The 21,041-nt window shown below is 39.6% G+C and overlaps 2 protein-coding genes across 4 annotated transcripts in view; one reads left to right on the top strand and one right to left on the bottom strand.

Moving 5' to 3' along the window:
- Nucleotides 1-1,662: 1,662 nt before the first annotated feature.
- si:ch211-155e24.3 (uncharacterized protein LOC100150696 homolog) lies at nucleotides 1,663-7,079 on the top strand. Of its 2 annotated transcripts, XM_063461297.1 has the most exons (5): nucleotides 1,679-1,760; nucleotides 1,923-2,155; nucleotides 2,240-2,358; nucleotides 2,973-3,075; nucleotides 4,463-7,079. In XM_063461297.1, the coding sequence occupies exons 2-5, from the start codon at nucleotides 1,942-1,944 to the stop codon at nucleotides 5,422-5,424; spliced, it is 1,398 nt and encodes a 465-aa protein (XP_063317367.1). In that variant the 5' UTR covers nucleotides 1,679-1,760; nucleotides 1,923-1,941; the 3' UTR covers nucleotides 5,425-7,079. The 2 variants fall into 2 exon arrangements, with proteins under 2 accessions (XP_063317366.1, XP_063317367.1); XM_063461296.1 differs by having other exon boundaries at nucleotides 1,663-2,155.
- Nucleotides 7,080-7,188: 109 nt separating this feature from the next.
- The window catches only part of tesk2 (testis associated actin remodelling kinase 2), a 35,533-nt gene continuing 21,680 nt past the window's right edge, over nucleotides 7,189-21,041 (bottom strand). For both annotated transcript variants that reach the window (XM_063461295.1, XM_063461294.1), the window contains exons 7-13: nucleotides 20,824-20,906; nucleotides 18,503-18,587; nucleotides 18,156-18,239; nucleotides 17,219-17,305; nucleotides 14,985-15,123; nucleotides 12,818-13,348; nucleotides 7,189-9,931 (exon numbers count right to left, since the gene is read on the bottom strand). In XM_063461295.1, the coding sequence (XP_063317365.1) occupies nucleotides 9,642-9,931; nucleotides 12,818-13,348; nucleotides 14,985-15,123; nucleotides 17,219-17,305; nucleotides 18,156-18,239; nucleotides 18,503-18,587; nucleotides 20,824-20,906 (1,299 nt within the window). In that variant the 3' untranslated portion in view covers nucleotides 7,189-9,641. The remainder of the gene's footprint in view (nucleotides 9,932-12,817; nucleotides 13,349-14,984; nucleotides 15,124-17,218; nucleotides 17,306-18,155; nucleotides 18,240-18,502; nucleotides 18,588-20,823; nucleotides 20,907-21,041) is intronic.

The raw sequence follows: 21,041 nt of genomic DNA, 5'->3' as shown, positions 1-21,041 counted from the left end.
TGTTTTAGGCCTGCAGCAGAATGGTGCCCTCACCTTCAAGTGTGTACCCTGCCTCTCACCCAAGGAGAGCTGGGACAGGCTCCAACCCCGCTGCCACCCTGAACTTGATAACCAGAAGAAAATGGATGGATCGTTATTTCTTTTTGTTTTCTTGCAACTTGGTAATTTTTATGGATGGCCACCTGTGGGGTTTTTTGTTTCTGTTTTGTTTTTTAGTGTATATTTGCTGGTTTAGCCTCAGTTTAAGGCTGTGTGTTTTATTTAAAAAACAATTTATTAATATTATCTATATTTGATTTCTTATGTTTCTTTTCTTCTTGCCTCCTCAAGATTTTGTCTTGGTCATGGAATTCCCCATTTAGTTACTTTCTGTTTTGTTTTGTTTTCTTAGTCATTAGTTAAACTTGTTTTGTTTTTGTTCTAATTAGTTTCAGTTGCATCTCGTTTACCCTGGTGTTTCTACTATACCTACTCATGTGGGTTTACATAACCCCTCCTTTGTCTCTGTTAGCCTGCCTTTGTGTGTTCCTGCGTCATTCACGCCATGATAGTTTTTATTTATTCATTTATTCTTACATTAATTGCATAACTTTTTTCAGAATAATTTTATGTGATGATTAGACTATAGACAAAAAACAGCATACAGGACAAATTAAAGGAAAAACAAGGAAAAGTGTGTTAGTAAGGTGCTGGGCCACCGCATGCCCACTGATTGACTGTACAAGTCTCATGAACTCTACTGGACAATCACCATTCTTCCAAAAGATAGTATATAAAGACCAGTATAATCATCACCATCCTGTAAGAGTTGATTACAGAGTGAAGCCGATCACTCATAACAACTTAATGCTTATTTGCAGTGAGCTGTTTCATCTAAGGTGGAGTGTCTCAAAGTTTGAACGAAAACTTAGGGGTAAAACCTGGACAGAGAGTGGTTTATATTAGTAACTGTAACCTAATGTTAATGATGTTTTTCTTTCTCTCTTTTTTTTTGTTATCATATTTTTTTCACCACTTAAATTGGCTGTTACATTTCTTATGGCTTTCTTTCTTTCTTTCTTTCTTTCTTTTCAGATGTGTTTATAAATGCTACAGGAAGGTTAAGTCTCTTCTTAGAATAAAAGTATTGAAACAGCAGAAAAATGCTCCTTTGGCCATATCAGTCATGCTACGCACACTGTAACTACAGAGAAAGGAGGAGCTTCTTTCCTTGTGGCTTTTGCGGCCCAGTCACTAAATGGACATGACAACCTAAACCATGCCTAAAAAGTAACCCTCCAAAATTTAAAAGTCATATTACACATCTAATATGTCAGACATCTGTATCTCGCAAAAAAAATCAGTTGTTGTACGTACAGTTAAGTCCATATCTGGCTGTTTATAAAGCTAGTAGCTAGGTTACAGCATATTATAATTGGAGTTACACATAAAATGTGAATATTTAAATCTGGAAAGGCCTTTACATTTTTCACAAACTTCTTGTAGATGCTTAACTTGTTAACAAAAAGCTAAATAAATTATAATTGGTCACCCGCAAACACACCTGCTACACGCGCAGTGCGCTTTTATGTAATAATTACGGTAATAGCACAACGTCACCTGTGGCTGCAAGTGAGTTTGGTGTGTCGTTTAAGTACTTCCTGTAATGGTGGAAACTACATTTTTAAACACGCAGAGACGCATTTATCAGCTTGTTGTTGTTTTTTGCATGAATTTTGTCTGGGAGGATTCAGTCGTGACCGTCTGTCTGGATCACAGAGGTACTGAAAACAAGCGTCCCTCTAGCATACGCGGAAGAACCTGCAGATACATCTGCCACTCTGCTTCGGTGATGGATGCACTGCTCTAATACTTTCACACAGACTCACACACAGCACGCGTAGACGTGTGCAGCTTAAAACGTTTATTTGTGCTGTAACAAGGAGCCGAAACCGGTGCGAGATGGAGAGCTGCGACTTCCAGAGTCAGCTGCTGTCCGTCATGGAAGTCCTGGCCAAGGCGGCTGTAGCTGAGATAAACCGGCGTGTGGACCAGAGCTGCACGGTGCTCAGGCTGGAGGTGAGCCAGAGCCGGCGGGACATCGACCTGCTGAAGAGCAAGTGTGAGGTGATGGAGGCAGAGCTGAGGAAGAGCCGGATGAGGGCCAGGAGAAAAGGTGGGGAAACCTGCCTGAGAGATGCTGAGGAGTCATGTTTTTGTTGTTTATAACTGACAGTTTTTGTGTGATCTTCTCTCTTAGTGTTTAACAATCCATCAGCGGGGAGATCTCCTCTGGTCAAAGTAGTTCTCAACAAAGAAACTCAGAGCTCACATTGGGACACACCGGTGGAAGCTCAGGCTCCAGATCAACCCCAACAGGTAGGGTACGGCTGTTATATCAGTGCACCATATTATCCCATTCATAGAAGTTCCAAAAGTGAGAGTGAGAGACAGAGCCTTTAACTAGAAGAGCCCAGTCCCCTTGTGGAACCAGCTCCCAGTCTGGTTTCAGTTCAATTCAATTCAGTTCAGTTTTATTTATATAGCGCCAAATCACAACAACCGTTGCCTCAAGGCGCTTTATATTATAAGGTAGACCTACAATAATATATACAGAGAAAAACCCAACAATCATATGACCCCCTATGAGCAAGCACTTCTACGACAGTGGGAAGGAAAAACTCCCTTTTAACAGGAAGAAACCTCTGGCAGAACCAGGCTCAGCGAGGAACCAGTTGCTTTAAGGAAGTTTTTTTTTTAAACCTATATCCTTAAGATAGAAACACGGGAAAGTAAATTAGAATATATGTAATAATTATTTTATTTTGACTCATAAGTACAAAACTTTATAACTTTGTGATGTTAACCTTATTTAACCTCATTGTAGATGGGCTAGAGCTCTACTAGCACAACTTGCATATAAGCACTGATGCTTGACCATGCAGTGCATGTGTCATCTTATTTAAGCACTAACCCTGAGCCTGCTGTTGCAGTGTGCTGAGACCGTGAAGCTTGCTAATGGGCCTGATCGCATACGGATCAAAGAGGAGTGTGCAGAAGAGGATATGTGGAAAAATGATGCAGAGGACAGATCAAGTGAGTCCACACCTTTAATAGTGAAGAAATAAAACAATGTGATGTTTAGGAGGAACTTTTCATTCAGGCACAAGGAATACTTTACTCAGTTAAGCTGTAAAGGTAAATAAATGCACTGTTTATATACAGGTCATAAGATGAGAAGCCTGAGTCTGAGTACAAATTAATATGTATGTGTGCTAATGTGCACCAGAGCTGATGCTACACCCATGGTTCAGTTTACAGACAAATTATTTTCTGTAAACAGAGACATAAGAAATATACGGGGTCTGGAGGCCTGGCTAACAGAAACAGGTGCCGGAGAACTCAGTATTTACTTCCCTAAACTAAATAGTGAATGAAAGGTGAAAAAAACAGACCACGAGGGCTTCCATCTCAAAAGAAGAGAACATCACGCAAAAGAAGGTGGGGCAGTCAATCAGAGGCAGTCCATCAATTACACCTGAGGACATTTAGGAGCCATACACCCTGTGTGCCACTCTGACAACAGGGCGCTTTCTCTCCATACATCACCCCCTGAATACAAGACACTGGACGTGTTGTAGATCTTAAAAGGGAAAGAAGGCATGCTAACTATGCAAGCTTTCTCCTAAACTCAGTGTAGAGGAGCTCTGTTGGTCACTGTTACATGCACTCTCTTACAATGAGGCTCAACCGGTGAGTGACTCGGGCCATATGGCAAAAACACGTGTAGTGATTTCTACCTGCTGTAAGTACAATAACTAAACACATATTTTTAATGTTTTTATGTTCTTTGGCAGCAAGATATTGCACTCCATATAGACCCTTGTCTAGGTTTGCAGTTTAACAGCATTGCACTGAATTCAAAGCCCAGGATATGATCTGATAAGAATTACAACTATAAATTAATTTCAAATGAGCCAAACTGTTATTTGCCGACTATAAATCAGGGATGTCAAACTCAGAGGCCAAGTGGGTCAGACCAGTGAAACTTCCCTTTCTATTGGTGCAAAGAGGTTTAACTGTGTAAAATTATCATTGTTCAGACTGTCCTGTAGTTATAAAGCAGAAAGTTTTTGTTAATTCACAAAAGTGTCCCATTTTATTCATTTATGTGTTTTACTGTGGAAAAATTGTGAAAAAAACAGGAGATTTTCTCTAATTTAATTGTTTAATTATTACTTAATTACATTGGTGTAATATGAATAGCCACAGGGAAGAGCTTTAATAGTAGGGCAAGCTGTCAAATTTATGAAAATACAGAAATATATGAAAATAAATATATGAAAAATTTACGCCCTCCTTCACATTTTCCAAAGCTGTCCAGTGGGGTGACTCTGGAGACTTAGCCTTATGTTTGACACCTTTGCTCTAAATGATTAAAGGTTTTATTAAAGGCATCTCTCTGGTAATGTGCTCTCTTTAGTCTCTGGAGCCGAGCATCAGTCGTATTTCGACACAACAAAACCTGCCCAGGGCGACAGCTTCGCGGAGCTTTACCACTCGGCTGAAAACCCAGCCCTCTCTGAAGATCTGGTTTCCCAAGTAGACGGCTACAGCATTTTCCCAGAACAGCAGCTGAACAGCGGCCAAAATGAGATCGAACTCGTAGTGAAACACGAGAAAGAGGAAGAGGCGGATGAGGACGCAGCTCCACTCGGTTCAGCCCACACGTTTGTGACAGAGACAGCTGAGGGGCAGCTGTGGCCATCCAGCATGTGCAGAGACACGGGTGACCCAGGTGTCCCGTACACCGGGCAGCAGTTTGAGCAGATTCCTGCTGCATTTGCATCTTCAGCCCTGTTGCATTTGGAGGATGCGGCACCCAGAGTTCACTCTGTTGGGAAATTAAATTCTGTTGTGCTGAGTTCCACACGAGTGAAAAGACGAGGCAGAAGTTTGGGATGTAAGAGGCCACAGTCAGAGGAAGGACAAAACTCTGCATCTCAGATTAACTCCACAGATCCCACCTTGATTGCTCAACAGTTACAGCATCAGAGCTGTACACAAACGAGTAATCCAGACGAGGGCCGGACTGGGCCGAACCCCGCAGGCCCCTTCGCCACACACAGAGTTGGAGGCAGTTTGAGCCTGGCGAGGAGGATGAGGACGCCCTGGAGGTCCGGGCTCGGCGAGAAGCGGTTCAGCTGCACATACTGCGACAAAAGCTTCACCAGGTTCAGCCAGCTCAAAGAGCACCTGAGGAGTCACACGGGCGAGAAGCCGTTCAGCTGCATGCAGTGCGGCCGGAGCTTCACCAAACAGTGCAACCTCATCAGACACGCGGTGGTCCACAGCGGGGAGAAGCCCTACGAGTGCTCGCTGTGCGGGAAGTGCTTCACCCAGCGCTCCAGCCTCAAGTCTCATCAGAAAACAGCACACTTATAACGTTTATTTTATACAACCGCCACCTGTGTGGAGAACATTTTCATGGCTTTTATAATTGGTTTTGTTATTGTGATGTTACATATACACATAATTTTAGACTGAGTGGTACAGAATTATAAAACTACAGTCAAGTTTATGGCCCTGCTAATGTGTTTCCATCATCTCCTCACAGGCTGCATGGAAAAGATGGATTGTGGAAAGTTGTTATTAAGTGTTTTATCATTTTATGTTTATTTTTCTTTTTTAAGCCAGCTGTGGTGAGTAAAGGGTGCAAATAAACTCATAGACAGGGTACGCTGTCCTCAAACATGCCCCGTATAACAGATCTGTTTTACTCCAACTAGGAACAAATTTATTCAGTGAGACATAAACTCAGTGTTTATGAAATGTTTAATTGAGGTCACAAACTGAGTAAAACGGAGTTCTTTTTTTCATAGAGTCGCCCTCTACTGGCTTTTAAAAAGAATGCAGGTTTAAAGCACTTCTCCAATGGCTTAAAATTCAGACCTGAAGGATGTGTCAATCTTTCATATACAGTCTGTGATCAGACTGCAGTACTAATGCTAGCTTCAGTCCTTTTAATTACTGGTTTCAAATCACCTTAAAGACTCATGAAACGTAGCTTTATGTGTTAATCCATCAGCCTTAATGAGAGGCTAATGAAAAGCTAAAGAGGCTTTCTACCTCCCATTCTTCTCTCTTTATTTTCAACCGTGTTGTTTTTCCTAAATTACCAATTTCATATTCATTGCCTTTGTTATTACATGTAACTTATGTTAATTTAATCCTGATAAGTTTTTCCCTGCGGAGCCTAAACTGCAAATTTGAAAAGTAAATAAAGTTGCTCTGCATTTGAACTTGGTCCTTGAACACATCTCAGCCCTATCAGAGATTACATCGTTTTCTGGTGTTTCCATTAAATATCAAAGTAACTCATGCTGGAGGTAAATCAAAGAAGTACCAAAGAACTGATGGGCCGTCAGAGGGTAGAAGAAGAGATTGTCTGGTTCTAACAAAAGCAGTAAACTCTGCATGGAAATCATTTGATTATAAATTAGGTATGTTTTAAATAATTTCTTACAACTGCAAACTGAAGTAGGAACTGTGGTATGTTTAAACCTCTAGGTCACATTTTTACAAACAGTCAATCGAGGATTAAGTTTGATTTGAATTTTATTGAATGTTACTGGTCATAAAACTGAAAGGCGACCTCTGCAGGCCATACCCCGCCTCCCACCCTGTGACAGCTGGGATAAGTCTCTAGCCCATGACCCTGAACTGGATAACCTGCAGATGGATGGCTGTTACCGCTCACCACATTAGACCTGAAGGATTTTGGAAAGTGTCAGAACTGCTTTATTTAAATATATGACTCATGAGAATTAAACTAACGATCTTTTGGCATCGCTTGTCTTCAGTCTCGGCATGGAAATCAAATTGGGGAGCCAAAGTTTCATTTATTTTAGAAACAGATCTCGCTTAGGATGGTGCAGTGGTCAGCACAAATGCCTCACAACAAGAAGGTTCCTGGGTTTGAATCTGTCTAGTTTCAATGTTCCCATGCTGCCCGTGTAGCTTCAGGTACTCTAGCTTCCTCCTCCAATCCAGTGATGCTTGTTAGAGTTATTGGTGATTATAAACTGATTAAAGACTGACTGGTTGACCTTTTCTGAAACCTAAAGTAGGCTCTGGAATCTGAAGTGTGAGTTCTGAGGGTGAGGGGAGTCATCCTGAAGTAAGACAAAATGAGAAATGCAAGAAAAACTCAGGCAAACTTGTTATTCAATCAGAAAAACAAAAAACATCTTAATCTGTATTCGACAAGGCAAGTACCACAAACATTTTACACAAATATACAAAGGTAAGACATTACTTTTTTCAATATAAATATGAAATTAGATCTTTTATCCTGTAAAACTGTGATAAAAGTTGCATAGAGGAGTAGTGATAGGACAGGACTGTATATATCACTCTACATGTGCATTTTAGTTCTTATTGGAGGGATCAGACTGAGATCAGCAGAATGCAACAAAAGCCACACGAGGGAAAAAATACCGGCGCTGATGTTCAACACTATGAATCTAATCTTTATGAGCCATTTAGTTTGTACACTGAGAGCTGTTTGGATAGACATTTACAAGGATTTTAATACTCATTAAAGTGGAGATGGAAAAACTAAAGACGACTGATTCAAATCAGACATTCAGTGGAGTGTAAAGTACAACAAGTCACAGGGTCTCATAGTTCATTAAACAAACCAAACCAAATGTTAGCAGCTTTAAAAAAATCTGTACTGTACGCTGTAATTATTCAGTTTTACCAAATAACAACTGCATTTATTTGCGGCACTTCCTGTTGCCTAAATGTTTTCCCTCCACTAGAGCAGAAAAATCACTATGAAAGACTTTGAAACTCCAGGTTATGACGTTAAACTGGAAAACATATTTAAACCCAATCATCAACTGAGTCCTTTAAGTAAAGTGATTCCAGTATCAGCAATGTTAAAACAACACCACCATGAAAAGTTTCTGACAACGCACAAATCTGTAAGGACTTTTGGATAACACTGTTTGTATGACTTACAGTAATCCTGTTTTTTTATAAGTCTGACGTAAGACCGGTTTTTATATAGTTTACCAACATTTGCTACAATTATCAACCTTAAAGTGGATTTAATTATGCTTCAGTAGCTTCATCCTGTAATACTTAAAGAGTAAAGTGGGAAGCAGGTTGTTACTTCAAACCCATCACACACTGGATGGTTCGTCTGCTAGTAGAAGCACTCAAATATTATGGACGGATTATTTAATATTATTATTTTATCTTCTTTTTTCCCTTCTTTTTTTTTTTAAATCAGTGGTGAGACTTGGCAGACTCAGGAGTGATTAATTTTTGGAGTACACACAAATCTAGATGCAGGAATTCTTTTAAGGATTTATCACCAGCGAGAGATGGTGAAAAACTGGAAACTTTGCTTCAAAACTTTATATGATCAAAACTGGGAGACAGAGTTGTGATATATTTTTGAGATGTATATGAAGCTAGATCCAGATATCCTTCTGAATCCAGGGATAATTCAGTGCATAGCGTGGAAGGATTTTCAGCCTTTGTGGTGGTATGATCTCAGACATTTGTCTTTTTATTTAAATTTTGCTCTTTAAAAGTTGCATCGTGTGGCTTTAAACTTGTCTTGAGTTGGAACACATCCAAGTAAATAACCTGTGTTTTGGCTTGCTTCTTTTTTTGGAGGGACAAGGGACTGTTTTGGAAATCTGGCCTGACAGCAACTTTTAAGTCCAGAAATGTACAAGACATTTATTACAATATCTATGTTTTCCTACAGAGGGTAGAAATAAAAAATGCTTAGACTGGCTGGCTTTAGTTTGACTAGTTTATCTCTCCTCTGATCGCATCAAAAGACCACAATGGCTTCAAGTGGCTACCAGATTTCTGTACTTTTAAGTTAGCGGGCTAAAAAATGTCAAAAGAACAAGAAATGTTCCTGAAAGATTTCAGTCGCCTGACACCAGGTTGTTGTTGTTTTTTTTTAAATTGGGAGAAATGAGCAGTGAGGAATCACCCTTTTCCCAATTTCACAGAGAAATCAGTGACAAACTCTGTCACCCTTTTTCTCCTGGGGGAGAGATTAAACATCTGTCTCATGAGTGCTTTTAGGCACGTTCTCATCTGAATATCAGCGTATGGTCTTGTAAATCTGATGCGGATTTTTTTTTTTTTTATTCAGTATAAGCATTTGTTTCTCAATGAACACAAAAAGTATCAAAACCTAAACACAACACAATGGCTCTTCAATATCTCTCCTCATAGACAAAACACTGACTAGAGGAAAAAGAAAAAAATCTACATCTCACAATATTAAATATAAACAACCTTTTCAGAAAAATAATCTCTATGCAGAGGGTCCGTTGTGTTGATAAAAAGCTTTTTGTGCTATTGTTGACTTTCACACCTGGGTGGAAACTTTGAACAATAATTATTTATCCAAATCAAGTGTGCTTGATTGAGTCAATAGGTGATACATTCACTTGAAAGATCACAATCAAGTGATTTTTCCTTTTATCTTTTATTCTCCAAAAAATTTTGAAATGTGTCCAGTCTACTTTTAAAAGCCATTTTCGGCTGCCTCTGTGGAGTCAGAGTCCTCCCCGCTTTCTTTTCCACCACCTCAGTGTGTTGATGCGTTTTGCGCGGGTGCATTACATTGGGCATGTGTTTGTCCCCCGTTCCCATTCCTGCTCGTCCTCCGGGCTGCTCGAGCAGTCCATGGCCTCTCCACTGTCTCTCTCACTGCTGGGGATCATCGGAGACCAGCTCTCCCCTAACGAGTCCTCCTTACTTCCCTCTACCTCCCCGTCGTCCTCCCCTCTTCTCTGCCCGCAGTAGGGTGGGATTTCAACCACGACATATTTCTTCGCCCAGCTGCTCAGCACCGCCTTTTGCCGGATGTCATTTCCCATTTGGCCTGCATCAGACCGTGAGTTAGTACCTGGGGGGAAAAAAAAAGCCGAAAGAGTAAGGATAAAAGGTTACAACAAAGATACTGCTGTACTTGTAAATTATGTTGAGTTTAACTCTTTGTAGCTACAATTTACAGATGTCCATTAATGCATCACACATAGGTAATCATAAAGTTACTGTTTTGTAAAAAGAACAGCAACAAAAATAGTCTGTGTGTGTGTGTCCGTGTGTGTGTGTGTGAGCTTGTGCGTGTGTGTCACTTCTCCATCACACAGAACGGAGCATGCAATTTGGTCAAACAACTTATAGTCAAACTATGGGAATCCTTCATCCAAGCAGCATCAAACTCAGCAGTGCACTTAACTCGGGCTCCTGATAATTCATCAAACCAAGTCTGAAGTAGTTTGGATGCAGTGTTGTTGATCAGATGAACACAGATTTCTCACACTATGAGTAGGATACACATGTTGATCTATGGCTAAACATAAACTTGTGTAAATAGGGTAAATCGGTGACACTAAGTCATGGAAAGCTACTATCAGTTACATGGCTGCTCTATTTGATTGCCTGTCCGACATTCAAAGTGCATTATTATTTTGAGATCATAAAGGACGACTTTAATAAGGTCACACACGGCATCTGCAGACAAATATCGCCTGTTAATCATCACCCTCATGCTTATCATTTAAAGCATGCAAGTTTCCAAACTTTAGCTACTAATTATGTGGGACCATCTAGGACCATTACCATATCGATATGGTAATGGTCCTCGTTCCAGTGTTCTCTGCACTGGAACTCAAATAGTTTTCTTATGCGTCCCAAAAGACGTACACTTAAATAATCGCATTAACTTGTCAACCTACACTAAAGGAGCAAAAACTGATGAACGAGGAAACTCGCCTTAATAATTACACACTGTTCTGTTCCTGCTCCTGCAGAATGAGATGGCCCACCCCATTTCATTTATATGAAACAGACTGAATGAAACTGACTTCACAGATGATGACTCATGTCTGTTACAGTAACCTAAAAGTGAACAGGTAATGTAATAATATGACACATATGGTTTGGTCATTACTGTGGTCATCACTGACAGAAGATAACGTGTTATCCTCTTATTTAAAACCATGATCTTTTCTCCTGCTCTAAAGCAGCACTAAACATGAGTTCCTTATTTCTGGTTATTATCACCTTACTCGCCTCATGTAGGGTGCACTCTTAGCACTCTTAGCTGAAAAGAAGCATATTATGAGTTCACAATCCTCTAGCTTAGAATTTAAACTGCAAAGCAAAGAGTTACTTACACACTCAGCAATTAAAAATGTTATTTATTTACAATGCACACTGTGCATTAGTGCTGGGCGATATGGAAAAAATATTTATCACGATATGAATTATTTTATATCACGATAACGATATATATCACGATATACCACCTGACCTGTGGTCATCTGGAAAGTATGCAGTCTGTAAACAGCGAGTGGAGAGGGTGCAGTCTTTGTTTTGAGTTACCGTAAAGCATGTCGCAAATCCGGGTGCACGTAAAGCAGCACCATGTCGCAAAACCACAAGACAGAGTTTCTTTGCGAAAAATATCATTTTTTTATACTTTATTTTCTCTTGCATAAAGTTAAGAGTATGTATAGTGAGAAGACAACATTAATATATTTGCACAGGCTATTTAACCCTTTAAGACCTATCATAGAACCAAGTCCGCCAGAGCTTATCTTTACATTTTACATGCTGTAGTGCCATTTGTGGGAGCATTTCAAGTTGCTATACATCAATACAACCGTTATAGCCCAGATTTTAATAATATGTATGCATTAAGTCCATAGAAACTACATAAATTGCAAAAAAAAGTGCAATAAACTACAAAAAAATTGAAAATCGTTTTTGTTTTGTTTTTTAGATATATTTCTAGTTAGAGAAATTTAAGAGGCTTATCCCTCAAAACTGTAAATACAAAAAAGTTGCACAAAATAGTTTCCAACCACAAGAAATTTATTTTTAGTGTCTTCATAGTTTTATGTTTGAGATACACTAATTTTAATATACTACAGGAAAAATGAAAATAAATATTATAATGCAAATTTGCAAAAACACAGCATGTGCATCAAAATAAACTATTTCCAACAGTGTAATTTGAGTTCTAAGCATCCCAGAAACGATACAGAAAAGCATAAAGTCAAACATGACTTTTAAAAACACCAACATAGGCTTTGAAGGTAAAAAACTAAATTTTCCGCGAAGTGACGTTACTTCCGGTTTCGGACAGGTAATGGAGGACATGCGATAGTTCGCGCTGACTTATATTCCAACGTAGGAAGTGCTATGAACAGCTGATCAGATGGGCAAAGCGTGTTTCTGGAATATTATGTTTTTGTTCTTGCAAGTCTGGAATATTATGTTTTTGTTGCTGGAAGTGCTTTTTATGCAATTTTTGCAAAGCTATATGTGGAAGGAAACCGTGACCTAGGGCAAGCTAATGGAATAAGATGTAAGTACAACTCCTACGGTTTCATATGCAAAAACAATTATTGCGCTACCTTAGGTGGTTCCAGTTCTACAGAGATTTAAAAATAGTTAGGGAAAACGGAGTGTGCCTGCTCCGACCGGTTGTAAATGGTTAATGATATGTTTTATGTAATAATTTATAAAATTAGGGTTAGAAACGATAGAAACGATAGAAGACAAATGGCACGATAGACACTTTTCTATCGTCCACACGATATATATCGTCATATCGCCCAGCACTACTGTGCATGCTACATGCAAACTCACAAATGTCCCTGACATGTCACTTCAAAGAGGGACCATTAGCCACCTTTTAAGTACTAAAATCTAATTTTAGTTGATTGTTTTCTACTTGAAGCTCATCTTTTATCTTTCCACAAACATTCGCTGAGCTCACCTGGAAGAGTTGTGGACAGCTGACTGGAGTTACAGTTAACAGAACCGTTGTTGGTGCTAACAGCAGCGGCGAGGTGGAAGATCTCAGAGCGAGGAAGCTGGGGCGATACCGGTAAGGAGTGACACTGTCTTCCCGGCAGCTGCTGCCAGTAATAAGACGCCTCTTGTTGGGCTCCTCCGGGCCCGAGAGCACACGGTTGGTTACTGAACACACTCCCAGGTGGCGAGTGGAGGTCAAACACCAGGGAGAAGACGGACTTGCTGGGCACATCGTAAAACTTAATCTTCCCACCGCACAGATCTTCTCGGGCTGTAAAAGGGTTGATCTTGCGGGCTTTGGAGGCTCTCTTGGCAGTAGGGGGGTTATAGTAAGGGTCCTGGACATTGACTTTTCTTCCTGGCTTGCAGGAGAAGACGTCCGATTGGCTGCGGCTGAGCCAGATGTTCCGTCTGGGGCGGGGTGATTTAGGAGGGATTTTATCGTTCTGGAAACCAAGAGGATTCCCTCGCTTGAAGCCTTGGATCTTCTCACCTTAAATGAAGAGAACAAGAGCTTTCTGTGATCATCTTACATAAAATCTACACAATGTACAGACATGTATTTCAGTTTTCTTTTGACACAGCCATACTGAAGGTGAAGCAGGAATATTTTAAAACCACTAGATGGCAGAATAGGCTAAAGTCCGTGTATGCAGATATTCCATCAAAGCCTGTATGTTAACAGTTTCCCAAGGTGCTGCATGAGATTATTTAAACAGACGTTTTCAGTGGTGTGGTCGGGTTTAATTCTCGCAGCGCTGAAATCATGGCAGGAAAAACAGGAGGATTAAGAAACAGTCTCGCCGGTGGTTGTTAAACATTGTTCAAAAACAAAGGGTTTACTTGTATAAATATTTTTTAAAGTACTGAGAAAACTGTTCCAAGCATAGCATAAATATATCTAAACAAAAGAGCTCCTCTCAAAGCTTGTAGTGCACCCCCAGGTGTCTCCTTTATTCCAGGAACCTCCTTTTACTCATGTGGACTTAAAAAAGGCTACTTTGGAAAAATATTTGGCTTTTACGTTTTTGTTATGCAACAGAAACATTTCCTACTGTCAGGGCGATCCTGGTCTCGGGAAACATTGATGTTATCAGCAGAGAGAGGGAGATGGAGGAGGTGGAGGAGGATGGGTACACAGACGGGAGGAGGAACGGCGAAAAGGAAGTTTATGATGTAACAACCAACAGCTGATGAGAGGTGTCACAGTCAGGCCCTGTTTTCCACACAGTAACAGCTACATGAGGGATCACCCTCATGCCAGCAGGCTAAGACTGCGTTTTATATGTTCTGTCACTTTCATCGGATAAAAAGAAAACAATAATCTTGACAGCTGTATAAATGCTTTCTGTCACAGCTGTGACATAACATGTAGTGGGGGGAAAAAAAAGGAGAGGAGCTCTGGGCATTGCCTAAACAAAATCATTACTGGCTCCTCATGACTCCATGATGTGTCAGACATGCAGGCGACTCTACGTGGGACTAAATTAGAAGTGAAACCTGGGCCTGCATGGATTAAGTGTCTCAAGCAGGAATGTTGATCTCTGACCAAATTTCCTCTTCTACTGTGGATGAAGTTTATATTTTCAGGAATCAAAGTGATTCACGGTTAGAGCTCTGGGTCAGTGATAGGGACACTCAGATAAATGTTAACATGATGCACTTTAAATAGCTCGCTTGAGTGCGATAATAGTGAATACAGACGTCAGTGAAATAAGGGCCATTATACGGCTGAAGACCAGGCTGTTTCGAAGGAGCAAAATCTGGCCTGAGCAAGCCTGGCTGTATGTTTAGGGTGAGGGCAGTGTAAACAGCACCTTTGTAAGTGACCGTTTGCTTTGAGATGAGAAGCACTGTGGTGTTAGGAGGAAAAAGAAGAGTTGGATTGGACATTGGATAAATGGTGAAATAGTTGACAGGCTGAGAAGATAAGACAAGCAGAGTCTGTACTGTTGTAAGTGGCAAGGGTGAGGTGGGAGAAATTTCTGTTGCCTTGTTTGCTTACAGTTTCCCCTCCTTTCACCTCCCCTTACAGGAATTTACAAGCATCTTCGTGTAAATAAAACGACGTGGCCTTTATGGACTGTAAAGCTGAAGTTTTATGTGAGGGTGGGAGGGGGGACTGTTACCTTTGGCTATGGTTTTCTTGTCATTGTCCCCAGTGAGCGGGACACACTCGTGCTCCATATCTTGAACTTTAAGGCGTGAAAAAATCTCCTCGAGGTGCCTGACGAGGTCTGAGAAGGATGGACGGAGTTTAGGATCCATCTAAAGGAGAAGAAAAAGGAGATATGAAGAAGGCTGATGGTGACAGTAATAAACATTATCAAAGGTTGCACTTTGTAAATTATTTTCTAGGTAAAGGGAAACACACACACACACACACAGAGTTACACTTATCTTAACATGAAAACTGTGTTGATTATGTAACAATGTCATAGTTCACATTACATTACTCGATGACACCAAAACCCTTAAACTGTAGTTTACAAGTTGGAGATTTAGTGGCACAAAGAAAGGACTGTTTTATAATATTATTGGCACTCTAGTTGGGAAATGTTCAGTTGCTCAGCAGACTGTGGTATAATACTAAGACGAGTAGTAAAACGAACATCTGAGGTCACTACGATTTTCGACTGTCCTTAGCAATAAAATCTAGTAATAAAATGTTTCTTTTATGGCTAAGAATTTGATTTACCTTTGGGTGGTGCCAGCACATACAAGTACAATCATATCCTTACATTAAAGGCAATGAGTCACCCTATGTGACAGAAATGTAAACTCAAACGTGCTTAATATTGTAATCATATAGCCGTTGATTAACGTTTGGCTCTAGCTAAAAATCCCTATGAGAAAATTACAAAAATCCCTATGCAGGAAAGCCCCTCCTTTCCAAGAATAGTGACTGACTGAATTTATGAGGATAGAAATGTATGAAATTAAAATGAAAATGATAAAGCTGAGAGGCAAAATAAAAGCAAGAGAAATAAAGGGAGGCAGATGGAAGAAGAAGAAATTGTGGCAATGGACAGCTGGGAGGAAATACAAAGTGTGAAAAAAATGAAAGTGTTGCTAAAAGATGATATTCAACTGGCAAAGAAGTGCAAAAGAAGTCACAAGGAAATGCCAGAAAGAGACAGACTTGGAAACAGACTTGAAGAAGGATAAGGATGATAAAAGCAAGACAAGAGATAAGGATGAGAAGGGATAGAAGAGGCCTATCTAGTCTTAATCAGCAGGGTGCTGTAAGATCTTTAATGCTCTCATCATCTGTGGTTGTAATTAACTTTAGTGAAAAAGAACTCGTGTTTTCAGTTCAGTGATTATGTGAGTAAAACAAAGCAGCAAAATCTCATTTAAAGTCTATAAGCAAATATATTTTATTTTATGGTTTAATTTACTTGCTGCTTATTCTAGATACTTTTAAAACAACCCAGTATATGACTTAAGAAAAGCAGAACGTGCCAAGTTAGTGGGTCCGCTTTTAGAGAACAGAACCCCTTCTGGAGAGGAAGCTAAATCCGATTATTCACATAATCAGATTGCTCCTTTATTTCTGAAAAGGGGAATGAACGTTACTTAACTAATTAGAAATAAAACAGTAGAAACTCCAGGACAAAGCCAATTGGGAAATGTTGCCTCAACATAGCAGAGTTTGTGGTAAACACATTATAAAAACAGACTGAAGCCTCAACTTTATGAGCTACTTTAAAGCTACTGCTGCCTGCAAGCTGTTTTCTCACAAGCAGACAGTGGGTGTTTATTATCAGTGAACTAGTGCTAACAAGCACATTCATTTTTTTCTATTGAATTTTAAATATTTAACAGTTATGTTTTGTTTACTTCCTGTAAATGCTGGTCAGAGATAAGCAGCCCTAAATGTTTGTTGCACAAGGTGGAAAGCAGAGGACTGGAAATCGATAAGCAATGACCACGTACATCTCCCAGTAAACAACAACATGTTTTTATGCTTAAAATAAACCTAAGCTGTTTATTGGACTTTAAAAGAGCCACTTTAAATGAATCACAGTTTATCTCATGGGTTTTGATGAAGCCGCTCATTTCACTTGGTCTGAAATAAGCTATGTTAGCTTCTCTACCATTATCAAGCCAACTTTATTCCGATTGGCTGCCGGTTGCAAACACAAAGACTGAAGAGCAGGTGGGTGGGCCTCAAATGGCTATATGACAGATATCTGCTCTTTTTTGACATGATACTGATTTAAATAGTAGGAAAAAATTTAGAAACGGAGCATTTAGAGCAGCCTGAAGCCTCACAGACACTACTTGGATTATTTGAATCCTGCTTTAAAGTTTTATTATTTCTGAAATTACAAAAAATGAGGTTGTATAATGGACTCACATTGCAGCAGTTAAAGGCCAGCTGGAGGAAGTCAGCCGGACAGTCTCCAACCATGTGCTGGAACGTGTGATAGTCCAGGCCGAAGTTCTGGTCAGGAGGGCGAAGCGAGAGGGACAAAGAGGTTTGAAATACATGAAGAACAAACAGGAAATTCATATTCTAACAGTGGGATAAAGACCGAGACTGACAGCGCTTCAGCAGATGTTTGACATACTGTAACTCAGCTGCCAAAGCCAGCTTCATGTCAAACTAATCCCTCTGACATGATCCTGCTGGCTGCCAAGTTTTCTTTTGCTTTAGACCATCAAGAACTAATAATCAATTGCTTTATTATTAACTTGGATTCACTTGTAAGCCCGGCTTAAGGGCACAATTCACACTGAAATGCAAAGGATTACCCTTTTGACCAGTTATCATTCTTAATGAATTCATGCCAACTTGCATACAGTAGATGCTTGGTAAAGGATTTAAATGGTAAACTGTGTGCAAAACAAATGTACAGGTGATCAAAGTTTCTGTATTTTATTAACATGCATTTCATAATTTTAATGCCAGTGTAAGATGCTACTGCAGTTATAAATAAGACTGAAAAGGGTGGTTTTAACTAACTTGAACAGCTACATTCTGAGCCTTTTACATATTTCACATCATAAACGGTAAACATCGGCCTTGTGCAAAGAGAGCCTGGACATAAGCACAATGAGAAAGTTCATTAGATGAATAAATAGTAAATATTTGAAGTTCACTTATATTTTTCTAAAATGGGTGTGAAAATGGATGACACTCATTTTGTTCTGTGAATAACTATTTTACTGTATACACATGGTGAGAGGCACGGTATAGCAACAAGATTAGTCTGTGTACAGTGCAAACATGTAGACTTAGTACTACAAGGTCATGTGACTGGAAAAGTGATGCGAGGCAGATGAGCAGTCACCTCTGTGCGGGGAAGGAAGTCGGGGTCGGCCTGAATCCTTGCGATGATTTCACACAGGATTATTCCATAGGAGAACACGTCGGCCTGAAAACAGATCAACGTTAATATTTACACACATACCCACAAGAGCAAAGACAGACTGCTTATAAAAATATAACATTCCCCCTTCTAACAATTCAGATCAGAGTAACTGCGAATCATCTGCTATTATTAACAGTTCCGAAGATTCAGTTTCCATCTGGGTTTGTTTAGGTTTAATCAAAACTATTCTAACAATATCTAATCAAAGTTTATGTTCAATCCAGTCTGAGGCCATAGCAACACTGGCTGTAAAGATAAACATCTACCTTCTCATTGTAGGGTTCATCTCTCAGCACCTCCGGAGCCATCCAGAAAGGAGACCCAACCACTGAAAGCTTCTCTCCTTCAGCGCTAAACACACCATCACAGACACAGAATTATTTATTATATGCAACATGCCATCATAGTAAAAAAGCCAGAGAATGTAAGAAACTTTGCAGCTTTAAGATTAATCTAGAACTCTGTTTTCCTGCTTCACTGATCTAAAATATTTCTACTCAGTTGTTTTTAACTTGAGGAAGGCAAGAGTGAGTGTAGAACGAGGAAGAGACCTGACCATGTTCACAAAGTGGGTAAAGGAAGGATGTTTAATACAAGATGAGGCTTTATATTACCTGTGTGATAAAAAGTAAAAGCCTGTTTGAGTGCATTAGTGGAGTAGATGGATATAGAACATCAGTGAAAACATGCAAACTCTAACCTCACCATTAATGCTGAAAGGTACATGCAGGTTGTAGAGCAACATATGCTTCCATCCAGACCATGCCTTTTTCAGAGATTGCATATTTCAGCAAGACAACGCTAAAAAACATACTGCATCCATTACTGCAGCATGGCTTTGTCATAGAAGAGTCTGGACTGCAGGCAGGCCGATTTTTACCAATTGCAAATATTTGGTGCATCATGAAAATTAAAAATTAAAAAAAGAACACCCAGTATTTTTGAGCAGCGAGAATCAAATATCGGACAAGAATGAGGCAATATTTCTCTGCCAAAGGTCTAGCAGCAGCTGTCCTCAGTTCTCAGACACTTTCCAAACTGCTATTAAAAGAAGTCTATAAGGTCTATAAGATTTACAAATAACCACATTCTATTTTCATTTACTACCAATGGTTTTTGATATTGACTCTACCAGGCAGACCTTTTAATCACCTTTTATGACATTTAAAATGATATAGTAACATTTCTCTTAACTCTCTAATTCGTTCACTTAAATGACCTTTGCTTCATACATTTTTAAACTGGATTAAGCGAGCCAAGATTCATCATTTCCTGACAAACTGCACTCTCCCACTTAATAATAAATAATAACGGGAGTGGCTACTTTCAGCACAGTAACACCCATACATGTTTACATATGCACATGCATAAAGCATTACATAAGTTATTATTTGGTCTCTATGCACAGCGCTCCTGAATATAGTTTAGAAAAGACAAAACAGAGACACTCCTTCTTTACTCTGCTGCAGGATTAAAAAAGTAAAACCCGGCACTGATACTATCCTACTGTTATCAAAACACTAAAGAAGAGAATGTGAACTGTAGAGGCGGCTGTTAATGTTAGTGCCTGACCTATGTGTCAGTAAATAACCCTGTGAGTGGTATGAGGAGGAGGAGGAAGAAGAGGAGGAAGACTCTTAAGTGAGTTAGCTGTAACAGCAACAACAGAAAGGTACAAAAAGAATCATGTGGAGAGCAGTAATGAACAAAAAACAGGCTGGAATTAATCTTATGACCTGTAATATTCTCTGGCACTCATTACAATGAGCAGCATTTGAATGGAGTAGCAATATGATAATTTATTCCTGACACAAATGGAAGTGTGGTGCAGATAAATTAAAACAAATCAAGACAAAGCTAAAAAGGCGACCCTGCAAATACATCATCCCAGTCAATTAAATTACATAAACCAAACTATGTGACACACCAAGAGATGTTAGTAGCCACTACAAGCAAGTACTTTACTGCAAAAAAACTGGTCCAATACAGCTTTGAAGTTTTATAAACTTTTTTTTAACCAGATAAAACAAGCGAACGGATATCTCAGTTTGGTTACATACTAGCAGACATCAGCCTTGTTAACCTTCAGTTTTGAGTCATCCGTCTTAAAATCAATCTAATTTTAGATCTGGGTTTTTGAAAAGAAAAAAAAAGGGCCGGTGGTTTTACCTACTAAATGTGCTTCTGTTCATCAGCGTTTCCCCTACTCTTTGTCGATCAGTACGTGGGGTACGTGTGGTTTTTGACAGCTGTAAATTACTGAGTCTAGTACAAGGTGGAGCAGAACAGCTGTGACGCAAACACGCTAAATGTAAAAACTAAAAACAGTGAGTGAATGAAAGGGTACAAGGACAGATCAAGCTAACACTGGGTGATAATTATCAATGACTTCACGGTTACAGCCGGCCTCGTTTACAACGCAATTTAGATTCAGTGTTAGTATGAGTAAGCATGACTGTAACACTGGTAGAAAACCAGAAGCACGGCCTCCAAATGCTTCTCTGTCATGTAAGTTACTGTTTATTATTTTTAATACTAGTTATGATCCAGGTGTAAATATGTGCTGAGATCACTGAGTCCTCCTTACAGATTGGTAGGGATCTTTTCTGCCAGGCCAAAGTCTCCCACCACTGCTGTGTACATGCCGTCATCACTCTTGATCAGGCAGTTCTGTGAATGCAGAAAGACACGTTAGCTTGAGGAAGTTGCATAAAAAAAAACAAAAAAAAAAAAACTTTTGTGAGCTAGTAATACCAGTCCAAACCTCTACTTCCTCACCATTACTGTACATGGTGTTGCATCTTT

The sequence above is a fragment of the Pelmatolapia mariae genome, linkage group LG18 (assembly GCF_036321145.2).
Source record: "Pelmatolapia mariae isolate MD_Pm_ZW linkage group LG18, Pm_UMD_F_2, whole genome shotgun sequence".
Classification (NCBI taxonomy): Eukaryota; Metazoa; Chordata; class Actinopteri; order Cichliformes; family Cichlidae; genus Pelmatolapia; species Pelmatolapia mariae.
This window is presented reverse-complemented; position numbering and strand designations above follow the sequence as displayed.